Source organism: Culicoides brevitarsis, chromosome 3 (genome assembly GCF_036172545.1).
Source record: "Culicoides brevitarsis isolate CSIRO-B50_1 chromosome 3, AGI_CSIRO_Cbre_v1, whole genome shotgun sequence".
In the NCBI taxonomy this organism is placed as follows: domain Eukaryota; kingdom Metazoa; phylum Arthropoda; class Insecta; order Diptera; family Ceratopogonidae; genus Culicoides; species Culicoides brevitarsis.
The window spans coordinates 23,249,658-23,262,210 of NC_087087.1; the positions used below are offsets into that span (position 1 = coordinate 23,249,658).

General features: G+C 27.1%; 1 protein-coding gene across 1 annotated transcript; it reads left to right on the top strand.

Annotated features, from left to right (window-relative positions):
• Positions 1-3,114: 3,114 nt before the first annotated feature.
• LOC134835735 (uncharacterized) lies at positions 3,115-3,638 on the top strand. Its single transcript, XM_063850678.1, has 2 exons — positions 3,115-3,199; positions 3,289-3,638. The coding sequence occupies exons 1-2, from the start codon at positions 3,115-3,117 to the stop codon at positions 3,636-3,638; spliced, it is 435 nt and encodes a 144-aa protein (XP_063706748.1).
• Positions 3,639-12,553: the final 8,915 nt, after the last annotated feature.

A 12,553-nucleotide genomic window follows, 5' to 3' on the forward strand; every position in this document is an offset into this window, starting at 1 on the left:
TTAAATGTGTATTAATAAAATTATATGCAATTAAAAAAATCAGCACATAAAAAAAATAAATTTAATTTAAAATCATTAAAAATTAATCAAATTAAATTAAATAAAATTTAAATCAAACAAAAATTAAATAAATTTTAATTATAATTTAAATAATTATATTTTTTGTATTTAATACATATTTTTTTTATTTTAACATTAAAAAAAAATAAATTTTTCCCCTTACATATATTAATGATTTTTTTTTTTTAAATAAATAAACAGACCCAAAAACCATTTTAAACCAATTTTTTCGTTTAAATAAATACTCAAAATGTTTGACGAAAAAAATATTCCAAATATCTAGAGCAGTATTTTTCGGAGTAAATAGCATGGAATCTAGACGGTAAAGACGAAACATATATTTATTTAGTGATGTTTTGTTTCGTACTTTTTATTATAAATCTTTTTTTTTTTCGTGCATGATTCCCAAAATGATGATGAAAAATTGTCTGGATTTTAAATGTTTAAAGAATCTTAACATTTTTTAAAAATGATTTTTTTTTCTTCTTTTCGTTACAAGCAATAAAAGCTGTTTTTATGTGTATTTAAGCTACTTAAATTTTTTTCTTGTTTTTTTTTTCGCTAAATAAGAGCTGCGAGCAACAAGATGTTCTATCAGACTTTTTGGATCTATTTCAAACTTTTATCATTCCTTCTCATCTCATCTTTTGACTACAAAAATCTTTTCATGCATGAGATCCTGATAGGAAAATACGTACCACTACGAAGAATTTTTGTCATAAGTCTCTATCACTTGCTAACTCTTACTTATGAGTGCGTCTTCGTACACTTTACGTGCACCGATGAATGAATGACAAACGCAACATAATACGAAACATCAGTTTTAAGTAGTTGCCATAAGGCATGTTCTAAAAAAAAGTGAAGAAAATCCGATACATGTGAAAAAGGCAGAAAAGAGTAGACAATTCTTTATTATATCCTGTGCCAGAAATTTACCTTGCATTGTTCAACTGCGTGTAAATGATGATGATGATGATGTGTCTGCCTATTTTACCTATCATTCACTCATTCCTTGCTTTGTGTCGTTCTCGTTTTTTTTTTAAATGCATCGAATAATTTTTCATGTATGCCGCCAGTCTTTTGTTGTTCGTCATCAACATCGTAATAAATTTGCCTTTTTCGCATCAACAACACACGAAAATTAGGTGAAAATGACACAAAACTTCAGACGTCGGTTTCGCCGTATGTGGTTTCGTGTCAAGACATCCTCATTTCGTTCTAGGTCAGTAAATCGCTTGAGATTGCTTGCTTGCGGCTACAATTGTTGCATATTTTCCACTTTATTACCGCAGGCGATATCAATAAGTGATTTGCGTATCATCACCGCAAAAAAGGTCGTAAAATTTGACACAAAAACATTTTTTTTCTCTCTCCTGAAGCTTTATCGACACGTAAATGTTGAGGTGTTATTAACAAAAAAAAAGAGCTACAAGTGCTTCAAGCACAGAAAAACTCGTGTAAAACACTTTGCAGACACCTTCACTAATGACATGTCATTTTCCGTTTCTTTCCCGTTTTCTTGTGTGGTTAAGCAATTCATGTGACATGCGAGTGCCTGCGTCTGACGACGATCTTTGTCTAAGTAATTGTTTTAAAAATTTTTCGTTTTGCCTTTTTTTAAAAATAGATTTAAAAATGGAAAAATTACATTGAAAGAATTTTTATGTCTGTCCGTTTGTTTTCAGAATTTAAAATTACTTGGAAAAACAATTTTAAAATTTAAAGGAAAAAATATTTAAAAAATTCTAAATAACTTGAAAATAAATATGCAACTTTCGAATTTTTAACAAAAGAATATCAAGCTCTTTCTTTTGAGCTTTTTATCAGAAATTTTTATATAAATTTAAAATTAAATTTTTACCTAATTCCTATTTTGAATTTAGGACCCAATGCACAATATAACATTTCACCCCAATGTGTATTTTAAGTCTCTGATCCAACTCAATGCATATTTTAATGAAAATTTACATTTCACCCGAGTTTTTAACCCAATGCACAATTTGTACATTGGGGATTCAACGAAAAATTTGAAATTTCAACCCCAATGCACATTTTAAATTTTTGACCCAATGTACATTTTGAATATGTTAATTTTGAGCTTCTGACCCCACGCATGAAATCCAATGCAAATTTTCACCCAATGCACAATTTAAATTTATGATCTAAGTGTATTTTAAATTAGTAATGAACATTTTAAAATTCTGACCCAAAGCGAAATTTTAATTTTTACCCAATATTTAATTTGAGAACAATGAACATTTTGATTTTTTTTTGACCCAATGAGCTTCTGACTAAACGCGAAATTTAAATTTTGACCCCAATGCACATTTTTAGTTTTTACCCAATCCACAATTTGAATTTAAGGCCTAAAGTGCATTTTAAATCAATAGCCCAGTAAAAAATTTAAAATTTTACCCAATGCACAATATGAGGTCTCTCCCTAAATTTTGAATTTTCACCCAATAAAAAATTTTAAAAAGTTTTGATCTAACGCGAAATTCGAGCCTTTGACCCAATGCAAAATTAAAGTTTTTGACCCGATGCACAATTTGAATTTTTACCCAACGCACAATTTTAGATTTTAACCCCAATGAAATTTTGAAATTAAAACAAATAAAAAGTGAGATAAAAATAATCCACTCAAGTCGTTTTAAATACTCTTCCCTCTTCGACACGACTCTTAGCTTTTATGGAAATTATTTTGGTGAATTGAGTGGAAACTATTATTATTACTATACATGAGTGCGGTGACCCTTGATTTCCCTTTTCTTTCTCGGAATTTTTCTCTATTAAAATCTTTTTGAAACGTTTTTCTCTTTTTGTTTGACACACAAATGCAGATTTAAAATCGCATTACACGACAAAAAGAGGAGGAAAAAATGTAAAAATGATTGCGGTTTGTGCATTCTTCTAAATTGTTGGAGAAAAAAAAATAGATTGCCATGATACTCTTTAATTGTCATGTCACACTCATGTCTGTCAGAAACACATGTACTATTTTTTCCTCATTGCAACAAAAAAAAAACTAAATTAAATTAGAACAAAAATAAAAATATGGAGTCGCGTATTAAACAACTGGATTATGACTTTGAAATGATGTTATTCAGAGCAAAAAGTGCACTGGATGAACATTATCACGGTGGTAAGTACTTGGACAGTTAACGTCAATTAAATCGATTTTAATTAACTTTTTTTTGTGTAATTCGATTCCAAATGAAAATTAAAAAGAAAATCGCATCATTCCCGTTCACTGGATGCAAAAACTCAAAATGCAAGCACGCAGTTTCGAAGAAGCCCGTTTACGAAATGATTTTTTGTTTTATTTGATGTCAGCGTTGGAAAATGCCTCTTTGGACTCGCCGTTTGATCAAATGCCGCCAGATGTGCCTTTGCTGGAGATGAAAGAGTTGCTGCCGATTGGTACGCGATTAGATGTGGAAGAAGATGCGCAAGAAAAAATTCAAGGCGCAGATTTATTTCGGAAAAGTCCCGATAAAGGAGCGTTCCTGCTGAAACAACCTGTGCCAAAAAGTGGCATTTTTTGCTATTTGGCAATTGTGGCAAAGCCAGATCAGTAAAAAATCGCGGATTTTGTCATAATTTTTTGTTTGTCATTCATTCGACGATGGCACATAGACTAAAAAAAAAATCATCGGAAAAAATAAATTGAAAACTGTGGCAACAACATGATGGCTTTAAAGTGCATTATCGTATCGTTTTCACGTGGTTGAACACGCGATGCGATGAAAATCAATCTAGCGTTATTTGTTTGTGTGGAAATTGTGTCGCGGTTCGATTTCTTATCGCAAAATTAAATTATTTTATTATCGCAGATCTGTGTTTGTGCAACGAGTTGAGACGAGAAACCATGCAAAAAGTTTACGAGATTCTTGAACTTTTGACATGATTTAATTAATTAGAGGGAAAAAAGGTCTAAAAATACCTTTTAAAGGGGTTCGGCTGGCTTTAATGGAGCAAAAATGTCAATTCAAAGGGACTTTTATCACTCGACATTTACATGAAAAATTGACACATTTAATGTGCTCTACCTTTCACTTAGCAACGATTTACGATACTGACTCAACAGAAAAACGTGGATTACGGTGATAAATGGCCATTAATCGATTTAGACTTGTTGATGCCACGCCACGTTCGACATTTTTAACGCATTTCGGAGAAAGAAATGTGGGATGACGTTGATGATGGTGAGACAAGTCACGCGTTTTCGAGGAGTTTTCAATTCACGTGCTTTGAAAAATCTTTGGGTCACGTGGTATGATTTTTTTAGGTCACGTGGTTTGGAATTTACAAAAATTTTAAAATTTTTTAAGTCACGTGGTTTGAAATTTTTTCAGGTACGTAATTTGAAGAATTTTCAGGTCACGTGGTTTGAAATATTCTCAGGTTTTAAAATTTTTCAGGTCACGTGGTTTGAAAAACTATCAAATTATGTAGAGTATAAAGAATTTGAGGTCACGTGGTTAGAAAATTTCTCTGTTCGAACTTTTTTCAGTCACGTGGTTTGAAATTTGTTTAGGACACATGGTTTAAAAATTTCTCAAACCAGGTAATTTAATAAATTTTCAGGTCACGTGGTTTGAAAAATTTCTTAGGTTTTAAAATGTTCAAGGTTTGTAAAATTATCAAATTATGTAGTATGAAGAATTTGAGGTCACGTGGTTAGAAAATCTCTCTGTTCGAACTTTTTTCAGTCACGTGGTTTGAAATTTGTTTAGGGATGAAATTTTCTTAGATTACGTAATTTGAAGAATTTTCAGGTCACGTGGTTTGAAATATTCTCAGGTTTTAAATTTTTTTTCAGGTACGTGGTTTGAAAAAACTAATCAAATTATTAGTATGAACGATTTGAACGTTTAAAATCTCATCTGTTCGAACGATTTCGAAGTCACGTGGTTTGAAATTTGTTTAGGACACATGGTTTAAAAATTTCTCAAACCAGGTAATTTAATAAATTTTCAAGTCACGTGCTTTGAAATATTTTCAAGTCACGTGGTTATATTATATCACGTGATTAAATCGTTTAGTTAGATTGTAAAGGAAATTGAAATCCGATACCAACGTTGGATGTTCTCTGAACGAAAACTTCTATATATTTTTTTCAATGCCGCAACTTTCTTTGAACAAAACTAAACAAATCTATTAGAGAACGACAAAGTTTAAAATCTCATCATCAACGATGTCGAAGACGATGAAAGGACTAAATCCATCTTGATAGTTGGTGGATCAAGGTTAGTAGGAGAAATGGAGTGGATTTGAATATATTGAATGAGATGATGACAAATTTCTATTAGATATGATATAATTCATATCGATGCAGTTTTCATCACACAAAGCAGATTTGTCAATATTTGTTTGTTGATGAGTAGATGAAAATTTATTGGATTTATTGTTGAATTTTCGATAAATTTCTTTGGAAAATAGGGAGTTTTTAATAAAATTTGATTTAAAACTTAGATTTTAATTGGATTAAAGAATATTTTATGAAAGTTCAATATCTTACGAAAATTTAATTGAAATACAGTTAAAATTGAAATAATATCAAAATTTTCGCTTTATTTGAAAATATTGTTTGATTACATTTAACGATAAATGGTTTTTTATAATTGAAGAAATTTTAGTCAATTTGTAAAAAAAAAATTAAAATATCAATGCTGAATACTAATTTTATTAAAAAGTCGAAAATTTTTAAATTTTTTTTTCTGAAATTTTAAACTTTTTTTGTTCAATTAAAATTTCGACTTTTCATGAAAAAAAAAATTATTGATCAATGAAGACTTTTTGTACAAAAAAAATAGTTAAATTTTTATTTTTTAAATGCCCTGTAAATATTTTTTTTCAAATATTATTGAAAATGTAGAATATATCAATCTTTAGGAGCTTTTTTCAATTAAAACTTTTTATTACAATTTTTTATTCTCAAATGAAAATTCTCCAATCAAACTCTTACGACCTCTCATAACAAAATTACCAGAGTAATCCATAATTACTTGCAATAGCACATTAATTGCTAAATCGCAATCAAATCTCACCTGATTGAATGTGTGCTAAGCCACAACAAAACAAACAAAACCGAATCAATTAATTACGATCGTTCCCACTTGAATGTTTGATTTCCTTTTACTGCATATTCCTGTTTTCAGATCGGAGTGAATTGCCATCATAAAGTCATGTTTGTATAATTACATGCAAAATATTCACACATTCAGGCACGAAATGGCACGAGAGGAGATAGATTTTGAATATATGTGTTTGAGCAAATTCAATCCATCCTCCTCTTTTGCTGATGAAAACATCGACGTTTATTTGTCTGTTTCATAATTCGAACTTCCCGTATATGCAAATTTTGTGTACTTACTTAGCTCTATTTAAATCAGTGTGGTAAAGTAACCAAAATTGCATTTTGTATCCGTATCCGTCATCATAAAGTGTAGAGCAAAGCCGTGTAATCGTCTAGAAATAACGTAATCTTTGCTTAAATTATGCTACTTTTAACGCGACTCACGGGATTTGCGGGAAAAATATTTTTGAATATTTTCTTTGCTAATGTTACCTACTTAATGTCTTGCAATGTGAAAAATTGCTGTTTTGTAAGATTTTTAATTTTACCTGATTGAGAAAAATAAGAAAAAAACATTGAAAAATTATCTTTTAATCATGTCATAAAAATTAAGCATGTCATAAAAAACGACAAAAAGTGATGAAAATTAAATTTTTGATAAGAATTTCAATAAAATTTAACTAAAAATAAATTAAATGATTTTTGAAATCGAGAATATCTTAAAAATAGGAAATTGTTCAATTTTTGGTACATTTTTGAATTAGGAAAACTAAAAAAATCTGAACTTCTATTAAAAGAAGTTAAAAAATCTTAATTTATATCTTTTTAGAATTTTAGTAAATTTAGAATTTTAGTAAATTTTAGTGAATTTTAGTTAAATATTACTCAAATACGAACTTTTTAATGGTTTAAAGAAGTATGAAATCCAAAAAATTCCGATTTATTGTGTGGAAAATGATTTTTTTATTTTAAAAAATACATATTTGAGTTAAAATAAAAAATGTAAAAATTATTTTCTTTAAAAATGAATCAACAATTAATAAAAAAAAAGGAAAAATTGTCAAAATTTACTCAAAAATTGTTGACTGACTAATTAATTTTTAATTTTAAGGAAATTTAAATATTTATTTTTGCCAAATTAAATAATTTTATTTTTCTGAATTAAGTGAACTAAGTGAATTATGCAAATTGCGAGACATTAATTTATTACAAAGACACGTACATGACTAAAGGTAACATCATGAACGGTGAATGGCAGCAGATGTCAAACTATTGATTGTTTTTCAATTTTTATTTACATAGTCAATTTAAATCACGAGGGATTCAAAAAACCTTCAAAACTTGTAATGAGAAAGTTTTTTCGTCTTCCTTGTGATATTTTACGAACGAAATATTTTTTTCAAGAGCTTTGTTTTCTTTGGCATCCACATTGATCGGATCCCACTTGGCCATTTTTTAACCCGTTATATGTTTTTGTTTTATCTAAATATCTATAAAGAACTACCAAAATAAAATCTGCGTTGTTCATTTCTTTCGCTTTGAACGACCTCATGAATACAAACCAACAAAAATCACAATCAAAAGACAGACATAAACGTAAAAAAAATAAAAACACCGTCCATTCAGGTGTCACATATGCGAAAATAAAAGCGCTGAGTTGTGTTTCGCCTGCCATATTTATTTATAGGATTCTTATTTGTTTAAATGAATATCGGAAAAATGTGTCATTTATATGGATGATACGCATTTCGTTGTAAATAAAAAGGAATAAAAATTCAATTTTTCGAATTTTTTATTTGTTTTTCGCTTTCTTTTTATTTTATTTCGTATCAACTCGCAGAAATCACAAATCTCAACCCTTTTATGCCAAAAAATATTATGTTGTTAAACATATTTCTTTTATAACCAGGCGTCCGCGCTGCTGCATAACTGTTTTTGTAATGAATAATCCAAAAGTTTTCAGGATATCCTTTCAACAAGAAAAATTATTTATAATTGAAATTGTTTGGAAAAGTTGGGAAGACGGGGACGACACTTTTTTTTCGTCGTCTCGCGTCACTCAGTGGAAAAAATATTATGAATTTTTCTCGAGATAATTGTTTTATTTTGAACAAAAAACGCAAATTATTCACAGTGGGAATCGTATTTGAGTGTCAATTACACAAATTCAATTATATGTTTATGTATTTGTAAAGTCGTCTTGTTTGACGTAATTAAATAAAGTGTCACAGCATAAAGGATTGTGCGTGAAAGAAGTAGAAGAAGTGAAAGAAATTAATAATAGTGAAAAGTCAGCGTAAAATCGCATTTTTGTCTGTTTTTTTTTTCAAAAATTTAAAATTAATTTTTAATAATTTTTTTCATTTAATTTTTTTTTTATTTTGTTTTTTTTTTTAACTATTTTGTGTTTTTACTAAATTTAACAGAATAAATTTAAAAAAATGTAGTTTAAATTTTTTTAATTTATAAATTTAAAAATTAAATTAAATTTATACATTAAAAAGAAGTAAAACACGCAAAATTTAATTAATCTCACAGAAAATTTAAATTACGTAAAGAAAATTTAATATTTTTTATTTTATTTTTTTTAAATACGAAATATTTTGTAATATTTTTTAGTAAAACTGGCCATTATTTGAAAGTTTTATTTAAAAAAATAATTTTAGAAAAAATTCTTAAATTGAACAAAAATTTATTAAAATTAAAAAAAATAATTTTTTACTGATTTCCAAGGCTTCAAAAATTTTACTTTTAATTAAATTAATTAAATTTAAGTAAGGCCGCTCCAAATGAAAATCAAAAATATTTTAGATGCCCCATTTTAAAAGTCGAAAATCCAATGGGGCAAAAAAAAAGGAAAAAATTTTATTAAAAATGGACGTTTTTTGCCATTTTATTCAAAAATTTTCAATTTTTACTCAATTTTGTTTAAAAAATCATTAAATTATGATTAATTTAAATTTTTTCTTTAATTTTTTTTTTAAATTTTTGATTTTATTTTTCAAATTTTTTTTGTATGAAATTTTTTTCTTTAATTTTCAATATTTAATATTCTGAAATCTATTTTAAATTAGCAAATCTCAAAAAAGAATAATTAACAAAATTTTTTAACGTTTAAAAATTTTTCATAAAATGTATAAAAATAGTATTTTAATTTTTTTTTATTTTGCCCCCCCCCCATTTTATTTTTAAAAATTTTGGACTTTATTTTTGATTTTCATTTGGAGCGGCCTAATAAATAATAATTAAAAATAATAATAATTAAAAATAAATAATTAAAAATAATACCTAATAAATTAAAAAAAAACTAAAAAGCTTTAAATAAATTTAAATTTTATTTCACAAGTGAAAAAGTTGGATAAAAGAAATTGAATAGTTTATAATTGAATTTTAAAGACAGAGAAATTAATGAAATAAGAAATTTAATAAGAATTTTACTAATTGAATTTTTCAGAAAATAAAAAAAAATCTGAAACCTCTTTCATTAAACAGATTACAAGATTCTCAAAATCAATTTACCTCAAGTAAAAATATGTTGCTTGTAACTACCGTCTAGACTACAAAAACGAATTTCTTGGAACTCCATACAAAATGCAACAAGAAATGAAACTTGATTAAATTATCTTTGTGCATCTCTTCTTATTCAACGTATTCACAGTTTCCTCCTTTTATTTACAAAATCAACGAATTTACTGAATGAACATCAACTACAAGCACTTCACATTTAAAAAAAAAATCTTGGTCCTTCGTCCTCAAATTGTGTCCCCATCGAAGACTGGCATCCCAACATGTCAGTCATTCATTGTCATGTAAACAGAGACGATGACAACTCCAAAAACAATGAGATTTATAAAAAGTGATAAGAAGCTTGTTCCTTACAACCGAACAAACATCACACACAAACTCGAAACATATTTGTGACAAAAGTGGATTAAATATCAAAATACCTAATGTGAGAAAAACACGAGAGTAACGAGCAATGTATAATAATGAAATGAAATTAGTTCACATTTCTAACTCGCTCTCAAAAATGCTTGTTTGATATGCTTGCGCTTATACACGTTGACAGATATTTTAATAATATTAAACACACGGAAAAAAAAAGTGCGACGTTTATGATGACGATGATGACAAAGTTTTAGAATTTTTGATTCCTCCTTCTTCTTTGTTGTCAGTCTGTGTGTGCAAAAACACACAGGAAAAGAATTTAATTGAAAAATTTTGTAAAAGCTGTCACGAAAATTTCATCGATTTTCGTTGTTTCTTCGACGACGACGCACCGTTTCGACGACATATTCGAAGAGTGTTGGTGACTTTTGACAAATTTTTCTCTCATTATATTCACAAAATTTTAATAGACATTGCATCCCCATGGGCTTATCTCGTTTCGCATAAACTACGAATGGAAATCAAGGACACTCATCTTGTTGTTCAGCGATTAAGCACCACCACCACCACTACGTTGTCGTCGGTGTGTTGTAAAGTGAGTGCTCTAAATATCCTTAATATAACATCAATGTAAAATCACTTAGCATAACATCACATATTTTTCTTTTATTCTTGCTTTCTTTGTCGGTTGCATCACACAAAAAAGAAGAAGGAAAGTCTTACACACTATTTCTATTTTTTTTTTTCGTGCGTTTGTGTGACACAGTTGTGTATTTATGGCAAAGGGATCAGAGGAGATTTTTCTTCTTCATGCGATATTGTGGATTATTATTAGCTATTCATGACTTCTGAAAATAAAACTTAAATCAGGTAAGTTTAAGAAAATTGTCTTTTGACCCAAATATATTTTTTCCATAGGTTACGTACCATATTTTGAAAATTTATTTTTAAATTTAGAATTTAACATTTAATCAATTTTTTATTAATTTTTTTACTGTGAATTTTTACGAATAACATCTGATTTTGTTGAAAATATTCTTTTTTTTAGTTATATTTTTTAATAATTATTATTTAATTAAAAATTTTATTTTTGATTAAAACATTTTACGAATTTTAGAAAAATGTTTAATAAAAAAATTATACGAATAATTTATTATCAGAAATGAATTATTTTAAAGATAATTAAAAAAAATATCGAAATTTTTCTGCACAAAATATAAAAAAATTAATATTTTTATGAATATCAATATTAATTTAAAATTTTTATTATAATTTTTGTTTTTTTAAAAAGACTATGAAAGGAAAATTTTTGTATGCTAAATTTAATATTTATTTTAAATTAATTTTTGAAGATGTCATTTTTTTTCAGTTATAGAAATAAGTGAATAATTTATTAAGGCGAATAAATTTAGTAAATCCATTTTTTGTCGCCCGCCTCGAAAAACTTCAGGGGGAAAAATAAAAATTAAATTAAAAAATTAAATATTTTTGACATTTTTTTTGAATTTTTTAATTGAAAAATCAATGCTGTCAATAAAATTATACAAAAAAAAAACAAAGGAAATTCGCTTTTAAAGGACGATTTTTATTGAAATGTAAAAGAAATTTTTTTTAAGTCACGTGACCAAAATAATTTTTTTCAAAAATTTTTATTTTTTGAGATTTTGTTTGAATTTTCTTCAATTTAGGTTCAAATTTGGAAATTATATAAACTAAAGATTAATAAATGTTAAGAATCAACGTTAATCGTTTAAAAGATTATGAAAAAAAAAAATCAAAAATATTTATTTTTTCCCCCTCTCTCCTCATGAAAATCCTCATGGGACAAAAATGAAAAAAAAAATAAATTTATTCGTCTAAATAAATAACATTTAATGTCTTAATTAATTTAATAATTTAATTTGAAAATTTTTAAATATTATCAATAAATCGAGCAATAAATATTTTTTAATATTTTATTTTATTAAAATTATTGATTTTAATTTAATTTTAATTAATTTATTTTTTTTTTTACCGCATTTCAATTTTTTGAAAAAAATGCGGTATTGTGCTCGTGATGTCGTCCGTCCGTCCGTCTGTCTGTCCGTCCGTCTGTGTGGTGTGCCACTTTAAATTTGTTTGAATTAGCAGGTTTGGCGAATTCTTTTCAATTGACAGATTTGACAGCATATTTAAAAAAATTATCCGTTGGAAATTTAAATGAGTGTTCATCCGTTGGAAAATGTTGTCGATGAAAATTGATGAAAATTTTCGGGAAAACTCGGAAAATTCATGGAAAATCGGAAAATCTTGAAAAATTTCAAAATTTTAAAATGTTCAGGGGAGTCTCGTGAGTAACATGAAAAGTGAAAAAAAATTTTTTCAAAATTTTAAAATTTCAAAATTTTAAAATGTTCAGGGGAGTCTCGTGAGTAACATGAAAAGTGAAAATTGATAAATATCTTCGGGAAAACTCGAAAAATTTATGAAAAATCATGGAATTGAACACATTGAAATGCGGTCAAGTCATTCGTTTTATACACGAAT

Bases quoted from the DNA above. Each gene is read 5' to 3' on its own strand.
- LOC134835735 (XM_063850678.1), top strand. From the start codon at position 3,115: ATGGAGTCGCGTATTAAACAACTGGATTATGACTTTGAAATGATGTTA. The intron at 3,200-3,288 runs GTGGTAAGTACT...AAAATTAAAAAG, and splicing joins ACTGGATGAACATTATCACG to AAAATCGCATCATTCCCGTT.